General features: G+C 45.8%; 1 protein-coding gene across 2 annotated transcripts in view; it reads left to right on the top strand.

Annotated features, from left to right (window-relative positions):
• abca3b (ATP-binding cassette, sub-family A (ABC1), member 3b) overlaps positions 1-19,895 on the top strand; it is a 59,134-nt gene extending 39,239 nt beyond the window's left edge. The window contains exons 11-31 of one of the 2 annotated variants that reach the window (XM_056287516.1): positions 987-1,133; positions 1,376-1,505; positions 1,632-1,786; positions 1,964-2,119; positions 2,329-2,539; positions 3,922-4,072; positions 5,672-5,770; positions 8,895-9,093; positions 9,244-9,550; positions 9,700-9,973; positions 10,767-10,971; positions 11,936-12,155; positions 12,903-13,061; positions 13,465-13,637; positions 14,158-14,277; positions 14,389-14,583; positions 14,900-15,087; positions 15,269-15,439; positions 17,141-17,337; positions 17,934-18,007; positions 19,706-19,895. In XM_056287516.1, the coding sequence (XP_056143491.1) occupies positions 987-1,133; positions 1,376-1,505; positions 1,632-1,786; positions 1,964-2,119; positions 2,329-2,539; positions 3,922-4,072; positions 5,672-5,770; positions 8,895-9,093; positions 9,244-9,550; positions 9,700-9,973; positions 10,767-10,971; positions 11,936-12,155; positions 12,903-13,061; positions 13,465-13,637; positions 14,158-14,277; positions 14,389-14,583; positions 14,900-15,087; positions 15,269-15,439; positions 17,141-17,337; positions 17,934-18,007; positions 19,706-19,837 (3,663 nt within the window). In that variant the 3' untranslated portion in view covers positions 19,838-19,895. Of the gene's footprint in view, positions 1-986; positions 1,134-1,375; positions 1,506-1,631; positions 1,787-1,963; positions 2,120-2,328; positions 2,540-3,921; positions 4,073-5,671; positions 5,771-8,894; positions 9,094-9,243; positions 9,551-9,699; positions 9,974-10,766; positions 10,972-11,935; positions 12,156-12,902; positions 13,062-13,464; positions 13,638-14,142; positions 14,278-14,388; positions 14,584-14,899; positions 15,088-15,268; positions 15,440-17,140; positions 17,338-17,933; positions 18,008-19,705 lie in introns of both variants that reach the window. The other variant, XM_056287515.1, reaches the window with a different exon arrangement.
• The last annotated feature ends 2,480 nt before the right edge of the window (positions 19,896-22,375 follow it).

Genomic DNA, 22,375 nt, shown 5'->3' with positions numbered 1-22,375 from the left:
CATGGGTGGAGGGACATAAATATTCAAGAAAGCGTTTCATTGGATGCAAAATTATATACGCCCCCAAGTGGAGGATGAGTTAACATTTGTTTATCGTTTTCCAGGAAATGACAAATTCTAAAATACCTTTAAGAATACCTACCTACGTTTTGTCATTGTTGGGTCCGATACTGGCATATAGGTAACGATCACATATGTGATAAAAAAGCCTTAAAAATCTATTTTGATTTCATGAGAACCTGTGTTTTACCCTGCATCTCTATTCAGGATCTCAAAATCTCACCTGAGCTCCCTTGACTAGTTGAGGCTTTACTGCTCCCGGTAGCCCTCAGCCAATCAGGGGGCTCTATGTGACACAGCGGTCCCACTGCCTGCCAGTCATTTGTATACACAGCTTCTCTGTTGTTGTTGTTTTTTTTTTTTTGTCGTCATTATGAATATTGTAGAGGTGGATGGACTAAATAGTGTTCATCTTAATAAATATTTCACCTTTTAAATAAAAAAATGCTTCACAATCATCAGTGCCGGGGTAGCCAAGAGATTTACTGAAAATAATAATTTTACATACATAGATTGACAACTGCAATACATTTTACTCTCCGACATAAAGGAAGTTGGGCAGAAATGGTCACACACCGTGCTGGTGCTTTGAATGTAGTGATATTTATAAGTATTTCCCCTGTTAAGTACGAAAGTGCTGCACACAGCATCAGTGTTGGTGTAATGAAGAGATTTGCTGAAAAAAATAACAGTTTTTACAATCAAAGATCCATCCATCCATCCTTTATCCAAACCGCTTATCCTTGCTCAGAGTCGCGGGGATGCTGGAGCCTATCCCAGCAGTTATTGGGCAAACATGCAAAGATTATCAACGAAAATACAGGTTACAACAGCTAAAATCAGGCATGTGTGTGAACAGGCATGCAGAAGGTATATACCATTAATTCACCATATTCCCCCTTCCTCTATCCATCCCTCTTTTTCAGCCTTCCTACTGGTTTAGCAGCCCTCGAATGGCCCTGGTGAACGAGAAGGAGGAAGAGGAGGATGCCGAGAAAGCTCTGAAGGGGGAGTTCATTGAGGAAGAACCGGCTGGACTTGTTTCTGGGGTCAAGATCAAACACCTTGCTAAGGTGAACAGCCCGACTTTCTGCTGAGACCCGTTAGGTCCAACATTTCCCCTAGCGTTAATCACTTTCTGAAAAGGGCACAGATGGTGCAGGTTGACAGGAAAGGATGCGTGGCTTTTTCTTCTTCTTCTTTTTTTTAGATGGCATTTTCAGTCGAGTCAATAAGCGACGAGGTTAATCTGCCCTTGGGCTTGTCTGATCTCTGAAAATTTGGTGTTAATTGTTTGGCCATGTCTTTCCCATAGGAGTTCAAAGTCAGCAATAAGACCCGACAGGCTGTGCGGGACCTCACAGTGAACATGTTTGAAGGACAGATCACTGTGCTGCTGGGCCACAATGGGGCTGGGAAGACCACCACACTGTCCATGCTAACAGGTGACTGGCTAAAACTCACTTGAGCGAGCCGCAAGCTTCGCACACACTCGTACTGACGACACACACCACAACAGTGACACTGCGCTTCCTGTCAACCACTCTTGATGTTTGTCTCCTTCTCGCCAGGACTGTTCCCTCCCACGAGTGGCAGGGCCTATATCAATGGTTATGACATCTGCCAGGACATGGCTCTGATCCGTCGCAGCCTGGGTCTCTGTCCTCAACATGATGTGTTGTTTGATAACCTTACTGTCAGAGAGCACCTACTCTTCTATGCGCAGGTAAAGGCACACCACAAACATACATGTACACATGCTGACCTAGTTTCTTCTGATCTGAAGCTGTTCACTCGTTCTCCTGCCAATCGTGACTCTTTGTTCGGAAGCTGCCCATTTCCTCGTTCTTTATAATTTCATGATTTTGATCAAATTCTCTACTTCCTCTCTCACCGTGTCTAGCTAAAAGGCTACCCCAGAGACAAGATTCCCGCTGAGGTGGACCGAATTATTCATATCCTAAACCTGGAGGACAAGCGCCAGGCCCGATCCAAGACCCTCTCCGGTGGCATGAGGAGGAAACTCTCCATCGGCATTGCTCTCATCGGAGACTCCAAGGTGAGGACTGCACTAATTCCTTTTAAGAGACGTAAGACTTGACTTTGTGTAAATCCTCTCAATATTACTTGTATATGCCCCCCCCCCTTCTCCACTTACGTCGTTTTTCATCTATTCTTTCCCTGTCCCACTTCTCCCATCATATTTCATGCCTTTCTACAATCCTTTCTTCCACTTGATTTCTTTCCCCCTTTCTCTCCGATCTTAAGGTGGTGATGTTGGATGAGCCCACGTCTGGCATGGACCCATCAGCACGGCGGGCCACGTGGGACCTGCTGCAGGGGGAGAAGCGTGGCCGCACCATCCTGCTCACCACACATTTCATGGACGAGGCCGACCTGCTGGGCGACCGCATTGCCATCATGGCAGGAGGAGAACTGCAGTGCTGTGGGTCGCCTCTCTTCCTCAAGAACAAATACGGTGAGTTTTTTGGGTTGGGGTTGGATTTTTTTTGGGGGGGGGGGGTTCCCCCGTTTTTCTCCCCAGTTGTATCTGGCCAATTACCCTACTCTTCCGAGCTGTCCCGGTCGTTGCTTCGCCGTCTGCCGATCCGGGGAGGGCTGCAGACCTACCACATGTCTCCTCCAATACATGTGGAGTCGCCAGCCGCTTCTTTTCACCTGACGGTGAGGAGTTTCGCCAGGGGGACGTAGCGCGTGGGAGGATGACGCTATTCTCCCCAGTTCCCCCTCCCCCCTGAACAGGCGCCCCGACCGACCAGAGGAGGTGCTAGTGCAGCGACCAGGACACACACCCGCAGGCACGGCCAATTGTGTCTCTAGGGATGCCCGACCAACTGGAGGTAACACGGGGATTCGAACCGGCGATCCCTGTGTTGGTAGGCAACGAAATAGACCACCACGCCACCTGGATGCCCCAGGGGGTTGGATTTTGAAGCAGAAAAAAAGAGGTTGTAGACGGATGAGGGCAAAAGAGTGTCAGGAAAGAAGGAAATCAAGGTAGAGAGAGCAAGAGTGAGTTTTTTTTCCTGAGGTTTTTTTTTCAAGTGTGAGTTGCCAAGTAAAGAGTGAAATCTGGTTGAGACAGTTCAGCAGCACTATATATTTGACTTTGTACACTTCTTTTCTGTATTGCATATGGCCTGTTGTGGGGGTAAATCTTCCGACAGGTATGAGGTGAGACATGTAATACAAGAGAAGAAGTAGAGGTTTACCTCGTGGGGAGGAAAGGCTGAAGACCGGGAAGGACATGTATCTTGACCCACATCTTATGAACCTTTGAGCTTCATTGCTTATGTAGCATGGCAGTGTCTCTTTGATACCATGTTTTTTGCCTTGTACTTTTTCATCTCTTCAGTTCAGAAAAAACATTTTCTTACCTCCGGCTTGGTCGGGCGTCCCTACAGACACAATTGTCCGTGTCTGCGGCTGGGAAGCCGGATGTGGGTATGTGTCCTGGTTGCTGCACTAGCGCCTCCTCTGGTCAGTTGGGGCACCTGATCGGGGGGGTGGGGGCTGGGGGGGATAGCGTGATCCTCCCACGTGCTACGTCCCCCTGGCGAAACTCCTTACTTGTCAGGTGAAAAGAAGCGGCTAGCGACTCCATATGTATCGGAGGAGGCATGTGGTAGTCTGCAGCCCTCCCCGGATCGGCAGAGGGGGTGGAGCAGCGACCGGGATGGCTCGGAAGAGTGGGGTAATTGGCTAGGAACAATTGGGGGGGGGGGGGACCATTTTCAGTTTAACCAAACATCAGCTTCTGCTGGATTCACTGGAATTCCGTTGGATGTGTTATTGTTTGTTGTGTAAAAAGACGATGCTCTTCCCTCCACTCCCCACCAGGTGCTGGCTACCATATGGTGATAGTGAAGGACGCTTTGTGTAATGTTTCCGAAATAACCCGCCTGGTCCACATGTACGTTCCCAACGCCACGCTGGAGAGCAGCGCTGGAGCCGAGCTGTCTTACATCCTGCCCAAGGAAAGCACAAGTCGGTGAGGCGCTCAAGTCTGGCCTTTCTCCTCACATGCACACAGAAGCGATCATGATTGTTTTGCCGAAAATGTCGGCAACTTTTCACGCACACTGTGACAGAGATGCGAAGATGGTTTCAGCAGATGAGCGCCAACACCCGATCCTCTTTCAGTTTGACAAATTCAGAGCTGTTTATTTGGAAAAGGAACGCTGGCTGATTATGTACATTGCAGTTGGTCAACATGTGTGAGGCGGACAAGACCACTGAAATCAATACCCATCTGTCTATGTCAGTCACGTCTCTCTCTCTTTTGTCTGTCTTTCTCTTGTTCTCCCTCTTTCTTGTTCTCCCTCTCTGTCCCACTCTTATTGTTCTTGTTGTTTAATCTTACTTCTCCATTCATTTTTTTCTTTCTTAATTCATCTACTTATTCCGTTTTTCACTCTTAAAAAGTCGTCAAATTTTTTTCTGTGTGGCACTAAAGTTAAGTCCCAAAGGGCTTCACAATGACATTAACAGATGAGGGACAAATTAAAGGGAATGTCTGAATGCTTGACACCTACAGTGAGGGGGGTCCAGGGGCTCTGTTATGCTGTGGGGGGGCATTTTCCTGACATGGTTTGGTTCCACTTGTCCTCTTAGAGGGAAGGGCCACCGCAAATCAATACAAAGTTATTCTGAGTGATCGCCTCTATCCTATGATGAAACATTTCTATCCTGATGGGCGTGGTCTCTTCCAGGATGACAGTGCCCCCATCCAGGGGGGTATGAGGGGTCACTGAATGATTTGATGAGGATGAAAATTATGTAAATCATATGCTGTGGCCTTCGCGGTCACCAGATCTCAACCCTATTGACCACCTATGGGAGATTTTGGGCCAACGTGTTGGCGCTTTGCACCACCAACATCAAAACACCAAATGAGGGAATATCTTTTGGAAGAATGGTGCTCCGTCCCTCCAGTAGATTTCAGAGACTTGTAAACTCTCTGATAAGGAGCATTGAAGCTGTTCTGGTGGCTCGTGGTGGCCCAACACCTTACTAAGGCACTTGATGTTATGTTAGTTTTTCCTTTAATTTGTTCTCTGTCTGTATATCATCTAGCAGATGTAAACTGAATAGATGACAAACACACCCTATTCTTACTCTTTATTTGGATGAGGAAAAATTCTACAGACGACCTTGGCATCAGGAAATGGGAGAAACCTCAGGAAGTGCACCAGATGAGGGATCCCTCCTCTCCCAGGACAGATTGGAATAGGTGTTGAGTGGGTAGAGTAGACGGGCAATAACAGATTTGCAATTACCACTCCACCACGTCTTCCAGTTTCCTATACCTGTCATACTTTATCACTGTTTCCCACCCTTTACAACTCCGTTACCTCACATCTTGAAAATCAGTACTTGTTCTTTCCATGAATTAGTCCTCAATGGCTTTCGTAACTGTTGCTGCTCCCAAGTGGAATCAAAGTCTCAGAGATGGAAATATGATTATGGATTTTTCTATTTTATGTCTATATTGAGTGGACTTCAATTTGCATATTGTCAGCATTGAGAGATTCATTTCATCAACCTTGGTGGGTTTACCTGTCTTCTGTTTTCGGTCTCGTTTGCTCAGGTTTGAGCTGCTGTTTGCTGAGCTTGAGATGAACCGAGAAGAACTGGGCATCGCCAGCTATGGAGCCTCAGTAACCACGATGGAAGAGGTCTTCTTGAGGTATGAACATGGCTAGACATGACTGCCAGTCTCCCCACATCAGAGAAAATTGGATCCCCTTTGCTAACGCTCCCATGTGGTTCTAAGCAAGATGAATGTACTGGTTCTCCTTTAGTTCGTTTGCAGTTTACAGAGAGATTTTAGGAGAGGGAAATGCCACTGTCCGTTAGGTTGTAAATGTTTTCAGTGTGGTAAATGTGATGTGGCGGAGGTCACTTATGTGACAAATTCTCTCATTTGTCAATCCTTGGCAAAACCCCAGACCGCCTGACAAAGTTGGCTGTGCTTTCTACTAGTCTTTTTTTTGGCTATATTTGACTACCTGAGAGCTTTTTGAGAAATACATTTGAAATTATGGGCTGTCTGTTTTTTGGCAGGTCAAATGGAATTTTTAAGTTTAAACATGTATAATGGTAAAAAGGAAAAAGCAATCAGACATGATGATCCTAATGATGGTCATTGTGTCTGAATTACCCTAAAATGTTCTTGTCATTTATGAATCATATCAGACACAAGTTAGGAACCTGGCCTAATTCCTATTCTGAGTCAGTTGGTGACTCCTCATGAGATCATGGAGCTCACTTGGGTAGATACAGATTGCCTAAAAGCCACATGCAGTGTTGCTGGCCACTTTTGTTAATAGGGCTGATAGGTTGATGATAGGACTGTAAGGCTCAGAGGATAGCTTTAGGTGTATGAGCACTCCTGCCTGATAAGTATTAAGTATTAAAAGAGAAAAATACAAATGGAAAGAAGGGATTTTCACAACATGTTCAAGCCCCGTTTGAAGTGCCGTAAGCGCCAGCTCGAAAGACTTTGCAAGAAAACTGGTTTAACAGTGCATCGCCAAGCCTACACGGACTACTTTCAACAATACAAAGACACCCAGTCCACCTACTACTCATATACACTCAGGCTCCGCCAACCTCAAGGCTTTCTTTTCCATGTGAAACAAACTTCTGAAACCCAGTGATCATACCTCCAGTTCCTTCACAGTTAACAAGTGCAACTCTTTCCTTTCATTTTTCCAATCTAAAATTAACACTACCTACAGCAACCTGACCACCTCCCCCACCTTCCCCACCTCCTCCACCCCCCCTTTACTACTCAGCCCCTGTCAAAGTTCTCCCCTGTGTCCCCAGTGGTGCTGTCCAACTTTATGATAGGAATGAAAAGCTCCACTTGTGTTCTGGATCGCATCCTATCCAATCTTGTTAAGGACTGTCTCCCAGCTATCTCCTCACTTGTCACAGAAATCAATAGCTCCTCCTTCAGCTCTGGTTCAGTCCCTCATACACTTAAGCTGGCTGCTGTCACCTCCACCCTCAAAAAAACCTGGGCTCAAACCTGATATCATGGGCAATTTCTTGCCTATCTCCCCTTTCTCTCAAAAATACTGGAACATGTCGCCTCCCAACTCAATGCTCACCTCATCTCCAATGACCTGTTCAAACCATTTCAATCTGGTTTCTGCTGACAGCACAGCCCTCACACAGAAACAGCCCTCTTTAAAACAACCTCCTCCTGTCTGCAGGCTCTGGCCACCTCAGTATTCTCATCCTCCTCAACCTCACAGCAGCTTTTGACACCATCAACCACACCATTCTTCTCTCCCACCTTGAATCCTCCCTCAATGTCACCAGTTCTGCTCTCTCCTGGCTAAAGTCATATCTCACAAATAAACAACAGTTCATCAGCATCAACAACTACACCTCATTCACCACTCCTCTATCCCAAGGCGTCCCCCAGGGTTCGGTGCTTGGTCCTCCCCTGTTCATCGTTTACATGCTCCCCCTCGGTAATGTCATACGTCATCATGGTCTCCACTTCCACTGTTACGCCGATGACATCCAGCTCTGCATTGCCACTAAATCCATCACCACTACAACTTACTCCAGTCTGACCAACTGTCTCACTGAAATCAAACCATAGATGGAAGCCAACTTACTGAAAATAAATTTTGATATATCTGACATGATCATCATTGGTCCCAAATCCCTTACCAAATCCACTCACAACTACTGCCTTACCATCAATAACTCCACTCTGTCCCCCTCCCTACACATCCGCAACCTCAGAATCATTTTCGACAGCAACCTGTCCTTTGAACAGCACCTCAAATCACCAGTAGTGCCTTTTTCCACCTAAAAAAACATAGCTCATCTCTGCCCATCACTCTCCTTCTCTGCTGCTGAAACCTTGGTCCATTCATTCATCACATCCAGAATTGACTACTGCAACAGCATTCTGTACAGCTCATCCAAAGTCTTACACAAACTCCAGTACATCCAGAATATCCAGAACTCTGCTGCAACACCTGCTCACCCACTCCTGCTCCCGTGACCATGTTACCTCTGTCCTCCAGAAACTCCACTGGCTCCCTGTCCCACAACGGATCTAATTCAAAGTCTTTCTCCTTACTCACAAATCCCTCTGTAACCAGGTTTCCTCCTACTTCACTGACCTGCTCCACTACCGTACTGCTTTCTGCAGCATTCGCTCCTCCAACCTCAACCTCCTGTCTACACCACACAGGACCAAGCACCAGACCTAGGATGACAGAGGCGTCTCCATAGCTGCCCCCTCACTCTGGAACTCTCTCCCCAAACACATCAGAGACTTCACCAATCTGTCCATATTCAAATCACTAATCAAAACTCACCTCTTCAGAATCACTTTTAATGTGTGATTAATGTTGTGTGTTTTATGCTTTTGGTGTGTTGCTTTTGTGTATTTTGTCATATGTAAAGCATCTTTTTGTACCTTGGTAAGGTTTGTATAAATAAAATGCATTATTATTATTATTATTAAGGAACATCGTTGATACTTGTAGCTACAATGAATCCTGTCCATGTTGGAAAAATGTCTTGTGAAATTCCTTAACCAATATTTCAGAAATACAGACAGCTATGTCCTCAAAAACTGAACACATTCTTGTAAGAAAACATCTGAGACGACTCAGAACATTCGCCCCTTTAATGTGCTTTACTTTCCTCACTTTTCCCTGACACTGAAGCAAACACTCTCAATTTGTTGTGTTGTTTGAAATCTGAACAAAAAGCCATCCTATTTTGAGGTCTAGAGTGACATGATGGTAAACAAGTTAATCTGTCTATGTGTTCAGAGTGGGAAAGTTGGTGGATTCCAGCTTGGACATCCAGGCCATACAGCTGCCCGCACTGCAGTACCAACATGAGAGACGTTCCCACGACTGGACCACGGACGACGCCAGCAGTACCAGCGGCATGACCGATGTCACTGACTTCACAGACAGCGGCACACTCATCTCTGAGGACTGCTCCAACATCAAGCTCAACACCGGGGTAAGACGCCAGGGGCATCAACAGAGACAAGCCAGTATTTGTCATTTAGAGGAGAGGTGCCCTGAGCTGTGGTTGTGTCTGACAGGCAGAAAATATCAAGTCTGTCAGATTTAGTTTGTCGGTTTTCAGTCTCCTATGCTTTCCTACCAGGTCAGGCTATACCTGCAACAGTTCTACGCCATGTTCCTGAAGAGAGCACTTTATAGCTGGAGGAACTGGAAGGTGATGGTGGCTCAGTTTCTGGTCCCCATGGTCTTCACTGTGGTAGCCCTGACTGTGGCCCGTTCCTTCCCCGGCCATCACAGCGCCCCCCAGCTGAGGCTGGCACTCAGCCAGTATGGCCACACAAGGGTGCCTGTGGCTCTGGAGCCTGGGGCTGGTCCCCTGGCAACTGCGCTGGCAGACTCATACAGCTCCCAGCTCCCTTCCCAGCTAGGCCAGTTTATCAACATCACTGGTAAGTGTGAGTTGGAGAAAAAGACACGTGATTTGCTTTGATAGCTTGGGGAAACAACACACTATTAATTTAAGCACCTTTTTAGTTCTTTCTACTCAGCTGACTGTTTATAGTTGGATCGTTTGTTCATCTCCTCTACTCTACCTCAGACTTCACTGACTACATCCTGGTCCAGGCAGACAAGGAAGGTGGGGCCTTCAATGAACACTGCGTGTTGGGCGCCGCCTTTCGTGGCAGCAGCCGTCATTTTGCAGAGGCTACCGCGTATTTCAACAATGAGGGTTATCACACCCCAGCCACGGCCCTCATGATGCTGGACAATGCCCTATTCAAGCTTTTGGCAGGGCCCAACGCTTCCATCCAGATTGGGAACTATCCCATGCCCCGCAACCTCTCAGAGACCGCCCAGAGCCAGCTCACAGAGTAAATGGGGGGGGGGGGGGGGCTGAAAAGTGGGATTCAACCAAGCATGGTTGAATCCCACTTGTATCTGGTGTTAGGAGGAGAGAGGAAAGGAGTGAGAGGAAAAGTGGAGACCAGGGATGACTTTATAGGTCAGATAGCTCCAGGGAGGAAAACAAATTGCTCAGATAAACAATGTTCAGAGGGGGAAAAAAAAGTCTGTCAGTTTTTTCAGCAAGTCACATGCAAATTGTTCATTTCCTGTGGTTTTCTACTAAACACAGAGTTATTGGCAAGTCTGAAATTGAATTTCTAAAAATGCTGAACTAATGGAAGTATTGTCAATCCCGACAAACATTTTGTCACTTTATATCTGCACTCATTTTTGCATTTTGTGTTGTTTTAAGAATATTCTTTTGGTGAAGACCTCTGCCAACATGCGTTATTGATCAGGGCAGTCTAGATGAGTCTACAAAAGTAAGAAATTTTGAAATGGTGTCAGAGCCGTGTGTACATACTGGACTGCGGTCTGATCGATAAGAGAGCTACTGAACTGGGAGGGGGGAGCTATTGACGGCCATTAACACTCAGCAACAGAGGTGAGGATTTGTAGAGATTCAGTAAGGATTAATGGATGAGTAAAAAACAGACCGTTGCCTTCCAAGAAGGCGGTCATCTGTTGGATGCTTGTCTCTGCACATCTGTCTCTCGCACTGCACTGCTTCTCTTCAAGTCCTCCCTTATTGACCTCTTTTAAATTTCTCCCTCTGTATGTCCCTCCACTAACTACATCTCCCCCCATCTCCATCCTCAGGGGTCAGACGGGCTTTGCCATAGCCATAAATCTGATGTACGGCATGGCCTCCCTGTCCAGCACCTTTGCCCTGCTGCTTGTGACGGAGCGCTCCATCAAGTCCAAGCATGTGCAGCAGGTCAGCGGCGTCTACCTCTCCAACTTCTGGTTCTCCGCCCTGCTGTGGGACCTTGTCAACTTCCTGCTACCCTGTGTGCTCATGCTGGTTAGTAAGGCATCTGGATGTCCTCAAAGAGGTCAGGTGGCGGAGGTGGTCGTGTGTGTGTGTGTGTGTGTGTGTGTGTGTGTGTGTGTGTGTGTGTGTGTGTGTGTGTGTGTGTGTGTGTGTGTGCAGAAATTTTGAATTTGTGAAAGAAGCTTGACTTGTCAATAAAAGAGATGATGCAAAAACAATTGATGGGGAAAAATATATTTTGAATTTTCTCAATGACAAGTCAGCCTTTCTTCCCCCTCTCCATTGTTTCTATTGAATGCATGATGATAATGCAGTTCTATGTACAGGGAGTTTTTTTTAATCCCCTAAAATGAGCTGATAGAATGCCAACTAACTTTGAATTTTTTCAGATTTTCAAAAGTTTTCATAATTTTACTTAAATTGACTTATATGAAGATTAGGGCTGCAACTAATGATTAATTTCATGATTAATGAATGTATATTTTTTGATCAAGCAATCAATAATTTAGTCTGTTAAATGTAAAAAAAAATCATGGCAAATGCCAATCGTAACTTTCCAGAGCCCAAAGCAATGATTTAAGAACATTATTTACTTCATGTAGCTAGCAGCTAAAAACATCTTTTAAAGTATTCATTTTATAAAGATAAGAAATGGTGATAAGGCAAACAAATCCTAGCATTTGTGAAGCTGTGAGCATACAATGCTAGGTAGTTTTATTTGGTAAATGACTAGAATGATTTTTTTTTACCAAGCTTGTCAGTCTTTTTTCTTTTTTTTTTGTCAGTTCATTTACTGACAAATTGCTTCAGAACTAATTAAAAAAAAACATGGCTTTAACTTTTAATGTTTGAACATTAAAACATGGCTTTTGGCTTTCTAGCAGTGATGGGGTTTGTCAAGGTTGAATATTTAGGAATGTGATATGGATGTACTCTATTACCTTATTCATTTATAACTCTCCCTTTCTACTCTCCTTTTGTTCCACCCTCCCAGGTGGTGTTCCAGGCGTTTGCAGTCAAGGCCTTTGTAGAAGAAAGTCACCTCGTGGATGTGTTGCTGCTACTGCTGCTGTATGGTTGGGCTGTGATACCTCTCATGTATCTGCTCAGCTTCCTCTTTTCCACCGCTGCCACTGCCTACACACGTCTCACCATCTTCAATATTATCTCTGGCACCGCCACCTTTCTGGCTGTCACCATCATGACCATCCCAGGTGAGAGGAGACACCAGCTGCAGATAGTCATAGACATTTTTAGGGTGGCTCAAATCGTTGGCATTTCAGAATTTGTGAAATGCCATCTATAGTGTTGGGTTGAGTATTATTGTTTTTCCGGTTTTGAAAACGCAGTGCGGTCAACCTGCTAGTCGTTTGGTTTTGTAAAACCAAGGAACAGAGAATTTGAAGATGAATCCCACCCACATGTTAAGAATGTTCCCTGGCGTCCGGGTGGCATAGCGGTCTATTCCGTTGCCTGCCAACATGGGGATCGCCAGTTCGAATCCCCGTGTTACCTCCGGCTTGGTTGGGCGTCCCTACAGACACAATTGGCTGTGTCTGGGGGTGGGAAGCCAGATGTGGGTGTGTGTCCTGGTTGCTGCACTAGCGCCTCCTCTGGTAGGTTGGGGCGCCTGTTCAGGGGGGAGGGGGAACTGGGGGGAATAGTGTGATCCTCCCACGTGCTACGTCCCCCTGGTGAAACTCCTCACTGTTGGGTGAAAAGAAGCGGCTGGTGACTCCACATGCATCGGAGGAGGCATGTGGTAGTCTCCAACCCTCCCTGGATCGGCAGAGTGGGTGGAGATGCGACCACGACGGCTCAGAAGAGGGGAGTAATTGGCCAAGTATAATTGGGGAGAAAAATGGGGGGGGGGTGACGTTCCCTTATCCATCCACTCTGTTGATCCTCTGCTTCCCTTATTTAATTTCTCCATGCCTTCCTCTCCACTCCTCTTCCTCTAGAATTGAAACTACTGGATCTATCACATCTGCTGGACAAGGTGTTTCTGATCTTCCCTAACTACTGCCTGGGCATGTCCTTCAGCCAGTTCTACCAGAACTATGAACTAATCACCTTTTGCACCTCCAACCCCGTTGCTGCAACCATCTGCAAGTACTACAGTGAGTGCTCCCTGGGAAGATTTAGTAATGGGCTGATTTTGGTTAGCTGAATATCAAGAAAGCACAGACAGATTTTTCTCTTTTAAGTATGAAGTTTGCATGTTTTACAATCCAAGACAGTACACTGTCATACGGTATGGTGCCGCTGGATTGGTTTTTGGCTTGCTGAATTGTAAAAATGCACAACCAGCATTTGCCCAGTGTAGTGAAAAAAATCTTAATTGTGCCTCAATGCACATTTGCAATATTTAATATCAATATAGAATGTAATATCAATGCAATATTTAATGCTAATACACACAATGAGCATGTAATGAATATGTTTACACAAAGTCCAAAACATCAAGTGAGATGTAAGGATGTTGAGCCTCACATACCAATCCCAACTGTTGCTCTGCCCTAGACATCACATACCAGGAGAACTACTACTCAATGTCAGAGCCTGGTGTGGGCCGCTTCCTGGTGGCTTTCTCTGTGCAGGGCATAGTCTTCATTGCTCTGCTTTTTGTCATCGAACTGCAGTGTGTCTGCACCCTCAAGCGTTTCCTTGGATCGCTGGGCAGGAGACACAAACAGGTAGAGAGGAGTGAATCCTTGTCGGTTGCATTGGAGAATTGGGTTGTTTGCCACTAATTGTCAAATGTATCGCACTGCAATCAGAGATCTGAAATTATTTTATTGCTAAGTGTATTACATGTACTAGAAATTTAGCTTGGCGTTATTAAATAAGTAATACCCGAGAAAGACATGTTTAGGGTTTAGTGCCATGGGTCACACTATAGCTGAAGCTGACTGGTCTATGGTTTATAGCTTTTTGTTCTAGATTGACATTAATGTGACTGGGTAAGTCGCTTGTCTCAGTCCCCAACAACTTTCTTAGCTGTGGTGCTCCTTTCTTTCCACCAGAGGGTATCATAAGTCACTAGGATACCTTTTGCGTTCAGGGAGAAAAATGTCTGCCTGCTTGCTAAATACCCATAATTGCCAACCACTTATTTTGTATTTGTGTGTGTGTGTGTGTGTGTGTGTGTGTGTGTGTGTGTGTGTGTGTGTGTGTGTGTGTGTGTGTGCACGCGCACAGCTCCCTCTGTTACAGGAAGCAGCACTGCTTCCAGAGGACAGGGATGTGGCTGACGAGAGGAAGAGGGTCCTTGAGTGTCAGCCAATGATGGAGTCCATGGTTGGCAGCCCCCTCATTCTACAGGAACTGTCCAAGGTACACATAAAGGACGGAGGGAAATATATTCTTTTGTTAATTTAATGCTTTATGGTCTGTGTTTTGCTTGGATATGAAAATAGTGTTTTTTCTGCTATCCTGGTGTCTCAGATATACAGCAGCGGTGAGACTCTTCTGGCAGTGGACAGGCTGTCTCTAGCTGTGGGCAAAGGAGAATGCTTTGGCCTCTTGGGCTTCAATGGAGCAGGGAAGACCACTACATTTAAGATGCTGACTGGGGATGAGACCGTTACTTCTGGAGACGCCTACATTGATGGATACAGTATCTTGAGGGACGTCAAGAAGGTAGGACCAAGACAGGGCAGATTGAAGAAACAGAGAAGTTATATCAGTTGTACAACGGAGTTGGCTTTTGTGGTTCAATGCCGTCTGTTAACTTTGCCGTGAACGGTGCAATGGGGCATTGCCACTTGTTGGAATGTTTGATTGCTTGTCGGTTTCTCATTTGGTATCTCAAACTGATGGGCATCTCAAGGAATTCATTAATATTTACATATTAATATTTATATTTAATACATAGAACCACACCATTTTCATTTTTTCCCTTCTGTCCCCCAAACACTTAAAAATACATAAAGGAATAATTGTCTGTGCATTGCAGGTACAGCAGCGCATTGGTTACTGTCCCCAGTTTGACGCTGTGTTGGACCACATGACAGGAAGAGAGACTCTGAGCATGTATGCCAGGCTCAGAGGCATACCAGAGAAATACGTGTCCGGCTGTGTAGAGAATGTCCTGAGGTCGCTGCTACTGGAGCCGCATGCGGACAAGCTGGTCCGAAGCTACAGGTAATAAGGGCATACACACATTGGAAACTAGTCATTTTACTTCTATATAGTTATCATTTTTGGCACACAAAGTACCTTATATTATTTGCCCTTTTGCTTACCAGATGTTGAATGTGAATTGTAGGGGTAAAACGGGTGAAAAAAAAATGTTATTAATATAAAATTGTAAAATTTTGTGCAGCGGGGGCAACAAGAGGAAGCTGAGTGCAGGTATTGCACTGATTGGTGGTCCACCAGTCATCTTCCTAGATGAGCCGTCTACAGGGATGGACCCTGTGGCCAGAAGGTTGCTGTGGGACGCTGTTACTCGCACGCGGGAGTCTGGAAAGGCAATAATCATCACCTCTCATAGGTAAGCTCAAAACGTACTGGTTTATTGGACAGCTTTGCTGACCTGTGAAACTTAAGCCTCTTTCACAACAAAATCATGGTATTTTCCCGGGTCTCAAATCCCGGGATTATGGCTCAAACCCCTGTTTCGGACAGCAGAGACGATTCCAGCAGGAATCCCCGGAAAGCCTCCTTTCTCACACACACTTGAACACACATGGAATATCCCTGCGTTTTAGTTAGGGCCAATCACATCCTGTGCTATGATCATCGCTATCATCACCTCCTTTTTAATTATCCCCGCTAGGCGGTAGCTGGAGGAGGATATTATGTTTGGTCGTGTGTGTGTGTGTGTGTGTGTGTGTGTGTGTGTGTTTGTCTGTCTGCTGCTAATCTCGCATACTATTGGGCCTTAGTGGCCTAAAAAAATTTTTTTTGCACAGTTATGACTGTATGATCAAGAACCTCTTGTGGTTGCAGTGATTCATAATCTTTGAAAAACTTGCTACCGCCGCTCCCTCTCTTCATTCACTCTCTAGCTCACTCGACCAACGCTGCTCTCTGCCTCTGCCCAACTTAAGTCAACTGTGTGCATGCGTGACTCCTATCTAAGGATGACTCGGTCGATCAAATCTAAGGATGACTCGGATCTCATCAGATGATGACAGCGACATGATGAAAAGTTAATAAAATCATTTGATAATCCAAAAAATGTGAACTCTATCAAGGAACAACTTCCTCCAGGTTGCAGTCAAAACAGATTGCATATTCTTGTCACTGCCCCACCTGAGCCATCCATTGATGTGAGTCATGCATGTGCAAGCGTAAACCAGGTCCACCTAGGAGGCTGTGCATCCACAGACTGACAGGCAAAACGTTGTTATTAGGTAGATTTTTTTCGCTTGAGTGCTGCATATTAACAACTTTCTTTCCCATATTTCCCATTCAGTCAACTTGGGCGCTGTGCAAAAGCCTTACAATGGCAGGAAAAACACTTTTTTCTGTCCATGTGTGCGTGTATTTGTCCGCTGCTTAATCTGGCATACTACTGGGCCTGTCAGCCTGATAACTCTTGTGCACAGTTATGACTGTATGATCAAGGACCTCTCGTGGGTGCGGTGATTTAAAACCTTTGCAAAACCTGTTTCATACCGCAATTGAGTGCCAACTCTTCAGCTGGTTTTTCGCCTAAGTCCAAGTAACGGAGAAGGGGAGCTATGCAGGCAGTGCCATATTTTGCCTTCTCTCAGTGAGCAGAAAAAGAGGTCTTTTACTATTTTCAGTTACTGCCAATATTTGCTCAACTTGCAGTTGCTTTTTGCTGCTGTTAAGTCTGCTTCACACTGCAGCAACGGTGCGGCCTAATAGGGTGGAATATTTGGCCAGCAGACTATAAAGCCATCATTTTTGCACATGCATTTCCAGAAGACTGATTTATGAGTCCGTGAAAATGCAACGCCATCACCGAGTGAGACTGCCGTTCCATTGAGCCATGGACCCTTTAATAGCAAAGGCAATCTGATTAAAACTACAGGATTTTAGTTTGATGTGATAATGGACTGTATGGGTTCCGCTTCAGCTTGAATGCATTCAATAAAGAATAATAATAATGAATTAATAAACATTGAATGATTTTAAAAAAAATCTAGAATGTTCATATTGTATGTCTTCTGTTTTCCATTTCCTCCACTCTCTCTTTCTTGTCTCCTATTTACCTTCCCAGTATGGAGGAGTGTGAGGCCCTGTGCACCAGGCTGGCTGTGATGGTCAATGGTCAGTTTAAGTGCCTTGGCAGTCCCCAACATCTCAAGAGCAAGTTTGGCAGTGGCTACACCCTGCTTGCCAAAGTGCATGTCGAGGCCGAGTTAGAGGACAGTGACCTGCAGCTCTTCAAAGATTTTATTGAAAGCACCTTCCCAGGTCAGAGACATATAATTAGGATGATAAAGCTGCTCTAATCTTTTTTTATTGCAGGATCCTTGGCGTAGAAAAAGGTGGGATTGTTTTCTGTCATTGTTCAGAGTCACTGGGCCTCATTCATCAATCTTTCGTACGGAGGTACAAGTTTGTTCTTGCACACCCATGGAAGTTTTTAGCCCTGAAGTTTGTTTCAGAGACCAGTGCAGAACCTGGGTAACCCCTGACTTTAGACACCAACTGGCTAATACTGATGTCTTTGCAAGCCTGGGTGATTGCACGCTGCAAGAGGTAGACAGTAGATGTTTGGGGGTAACCATCAGGCTATGTCTGACTGTCAGACAATCTTGAGCTAAAAAAAAAAAAATCCATGGGTGTTTATGAACAAATTTGTACATGCAATCGATTGATGAATGAGGACTATTGTTAAGAACCACCAATTACCAAAAGTTGGTGTTGCTGTTATTATTGCAGCCACATTTACTTAAACACCATTACTACTGAGTTCTTTTCTGTTGGCACTTGATTGCTTAATTTGTTGGTCAATTTAACTCGGTGGCTTAATTTAACTCAATCAAATTGTTTTTCTCCCACCACAGGAAGTCTACTGAAGGATGAGCACCAGGGCATGGTGCACTATCACTTGACTGACAAGACTCTCACGTGGGCACAGGTAACCAACCAACTTGCATGTAAACCTCTTCACTTTGTTTAATGTCACACATAATAAATGCATGCATTCCTCTCACCCCCACAGGTATGCCTTTTCTCCTCTCTAAGGGAGAAAAGGCATACCTGCTGACCTAACTGGTCCGTTATTATTAAGGACGTGAGTTATTAAGGCAGAGATTGAACCGTCAGTTTTACCCTTGGCACAAAGCCTTCAATGATTCCATCACTTAATCATTATTACTGCTGTAGTTATTTTTAATATCATTAATGGCATCCTCCAGTTCCACGAGGAGCCTTGGGGTGATGACTGACAACAGATTATCATTCTCTAACCACATTTCGTCTCTCTCCTGTTCCTGCTGATTTGCTTTGTTAAAACATCCGCAAAATCGGGTCGCACCTTATTTTGTGTCGTGGTCCTCTGGTCGGTCGGGGCGCCTGTTTGGGGGGGGGGGGACTGGGGGGAACAGCATGATCCTCCCACGAGCTACGTCCCCCTGGTGAAACTCCTCACTGTCAGGTGAAAAGAAGCGGCTGGCGACTCCACATGTATGGGAGGAGGCATGTGGTAGTCTGCAGCCCTCCCCGGATTGGCAGAGAGGATGGAGCAGCGACCGCGATGGCTCGGAAGAGTGGGGTAATTGGTTCAATTGGGGAGAAAAAGAGGGGGAAAAATGTATTGTTGCCGGCTGTTGATGTTGTTATTATACCTGTAAAGACCATTACTGTTGAGCTCTTTTTCTACTGGCACTTCATGGCTCAATTTGCCAGTTTTTCAGACCATGTAAATCTTCTTTGTACTTTGAGTCCCCCGTTCTCCACCTCCAGAAGGCACGCTCGACTTGACATGTACTCTTGGCTGCGATATGATTCCTCTGTAGCACTCTATTGCCCCTTCTCCACTACATGGTACCGGCTTGACTCGACTCGCCCTTTTTTCGTTTTCCATTACTGGAAAGTACCACCGGCATTTGGGTAACTGTTACCACTTTTCTGGTCCCACCTTTGTCGAGGTTCCAAAAAAAACTGGAGTGGGTGCCAAAATCAATGCAGACCTCTGATTGGTCAGAGAAACGCGTCACTGCGTCGTCAATGCGTGCATGGGATATCACCCGGCATTTTTGAATACCGAAGCGGCTGAAGCAGCGTTATCTTAAAAGTACATTTTGAAATAAAAAAAAAAAAAGGAGAGCCAAAAATCCATGGCGTGGTCTGTCGAGCAGGTGCGGACGTTTCTTGTTTGTTCCTACAACGGTCGCGTTGAAGATGACGTCACAGCAGTTTAACCAGGCGTCGCTATGACGACCAGCTACACTGAGGCGGGTACTGTTACGGTAATGGAAAACAACACAGAGGCGATGTGAGGCGAGTCGAGCCGGTACCGTGTAGTGCGGCGGTGCCCAACCCTGCTCCTGGAGAGCTACCGTCCTGCCGTTTTTCCACTCCAACTCTCATTTAACACACCTGATTCTACTAATTACCTGCTGACCAAGACCTTGGAGGGTACCTCTCCAGGAGGGTAGCTCCCCAGGAGGGTAGCTCTCCCGGAGGGTAGCTCTCCAGGAGCAGGGTTGGGCACCACTGATGTAGTGGAAAAGGGGCATGTGATGCCAGTCGGTAACATTCAAGTCTGTCTTCTAATTGTTAACTCTCTAAATGTGCGATGTTCTTGTAAATTTCCCTTATTTTCCCCACCTAGGTGTTCGGCACTCTTGAAGCAGCCAAAGAGAAGTACTGTATTGAGGATTACTGTGTGAGCCAGATCTCGCTCGAGCAGGTCTTCCTCAGCTTCGCCCAGTTCCAGCACTGCACAGAGGTGGGGAGGATATAGAAGAAGAGCTGAACGGGGAATCCGTCCGCCCAGGGTCCTGTTTTCCACTGTGTGTGTGCGTGTGTGTGTGGGTGGGTGGGTGGGTGGGGGACCAGTGTATATGGATGTGCTTCAGTCACACAGCACATGTTGCCCATAGGACACACAGACCTACAACCACTGTGCAGTGCTGGAGAAAATGTGCCGTACTCTGGCTGTGCCTGTGGTTTGTGTATCTCTGGAGCCATTATTACCTCTGCTGTGGCCTGACAACCACACGCACACAGAAAACCACACACACACACACACACACACACACACACACACACACACACACATACACACACAAGGCCAGTCTTAAGTCCTCAGCCATCCGCTCCTGTGTAATTCCGTCTTGTATTTATGTGATGTGTTATGCCATTCTCGTTACGAGAGAAAGAAAGGAGGATCCGTGCAGGCGGAGACGGGGTTCGAGACGTGGACTTTGGCAAGTCACGAACTGTAAATGTTGCACCTTTGTTCCTCCGCCCCGACCTGGAAGAAGACGACACCACTTGCTAGGTATACAAACAAGTACGCACTACTCTGCTTTGTGTGACAGACGGGGGTTTATCTCGGTGTGCACTTCTGTATGCAGCTTGTCTCTTTTTATTTATAACTGTCTTAGCGCCTGAATGTGTGCCCAGTTGTGACCGCCGACGGTCGCGGGGAGAGCGACCCGCTCCGTTTGATGCCGACGTAGAACAACTGTACACCTTTGCGCCTTATCTAACAAATGTTGTTGTTTTTTTTTTTGTTCTTCTTTATATATTGCTGAACATGAAACGCCTGATAATCCTTGAAAGACACGTCACCTTTTTTTTTTTTGGCCAGTGTAAATAATGTAATATATTAATCATACTAAAAGCCACTTATTCATCCGGAGATTTTCACGGTCTGTTTTTGGACACACTAAGGAATGCATGCCTGAAGTACAGTTTGGAGTAATGCATGGCAAAGGGACGGCATTAGGCTGCTAGCATATGATTGGAAGATCGTCCTCTTCTGATATATATATATATATATATATATATATATATATATATATATATATATATATATATATAGTACAGTCAGAAAGGAAGGATGTCTTACTAGTTGAAGTAGTAAGCCTTTGCATTTCTTTACTTGAGGCTGCCACACACCTTGTATGGTCGTGTCATGGATATCCAGCGACAGAGCTGGTCTACACTTCACCCGTATTCTGCAACGTGTGTCTGTTGTGCGATACTGACGCTGCTGCGGCAGCTACCTGGCATGTCTCCGCTTGCCATTTCACACCAGGATGGTACCCTCCACCCAGTGAAAAACACACAGAGCAGCTAGTAGCTGAACTCGGGGTCTCTCTCGTCGTTTCTGAGCAAACCACATGAAAACGTGGGACGGCCTGAAATAAAGACAGGGCCGGTGTAAAGGACGCGCTCCGCCCGTGAGTGAATGCGTCGCCGCGAGGAAAAGGATGGACGCGGTCCTTGTTCCTCCCGTACGTGTTAGTTGCTACTGATACTTTGTTTTTACGGGCAGTGCGTGGCGTTCAAAAACCCCCGTGCTGGTTGAAGAACTGCGAAAAGAGTGGCGCGTCCGCTCCTGGCGCCGAGTATGAGAACAGCCGTTGAACAAAAGCCACTATGAGGATTTGTCTTGTCCATCCCGTCTGCTCTCCTCGGCTCTCCGGCGTAATCTGAGAGACGGCGTTTATTGTCACCAAAAAAATCAGGGATCATAAAGTCACTCGACGTACAAGCAGAAGGGACATGTAAAAGCTCGCCCGGCCTGCAGGGCCGGGATGAATGTATGTATTAATTACACATAAGCAAAAAAAACAAAACAAAAACAAAACTATCTTGACGGCTTGCTTGATATGATTTGAAGCAACACTTTTGATGGGTGAAAGAATGAAGTGGTCTGAACGACGTCCAACGAGCAGGGTCCCCAGCTTGGTCCAGCCTATATCCTATAAGATATCAGCCCCTTCACGATCTAATCTTACGGTGGTGGTGGATTTCTATGTATTTGCACAATTCACATTTCTTAACACTGAAGCTCGACTCAGCAGAAATGTTGCATTTTTACCCGAAGATGATGTACGACGATGATTGACGAAGCGATGTATTTAAAAAGGGAATTTGAATCGTAACGGTGTGTGCTGTACTATTAAATTGACCTTGTTAACTGTAGCTGTATGTACTGCTGTTGTTTTTAAATAAATTAAAAAAAACAAAAATTTACCCAGTGCAGATGGAGGCAAAAGACCCCCCCCCCTCTTCTGTGTCCAGGACTGATTCCTCAAACACAAGAATGGAGACTGAAAATCACTGCTCATTATTTCTTTATTTTTTTGTACCCCCCCCCCTTTTCTCCCCAATTGTACTTGGCCAATCACCCCACTCTTCCGAGCCGTCCCGGTCTCTGCTCCGCCCCCTCTGCCGACCCGGGGAGGGCTGCAGACTACCACGTGCCTCCTCCGATACGTGTGGAGTCGCCAGCCGCTTCTTTTCACCTGACAGTGAGGAGTTTCGC

This window comes from Lampris incognitus, chromosome 10 (assembly GCF_029633865.1).
Source record: "Lampris incognitus isolate fLamInc1 chromosome 10, fLamInc1.hap2, whole genome shotgun sequence".
Lineage (NCBI taxonomy): Eukaryota > Metazoa > Chordata > Actinopteri > Lampriformes > Lampridae > Lampris > Lampris incognitus.
The sequence above is the reverse complement of the archived record's forward strand: the minus strand, read 5'-3'. Positions and strand labels throughout refer to the sequence as shown.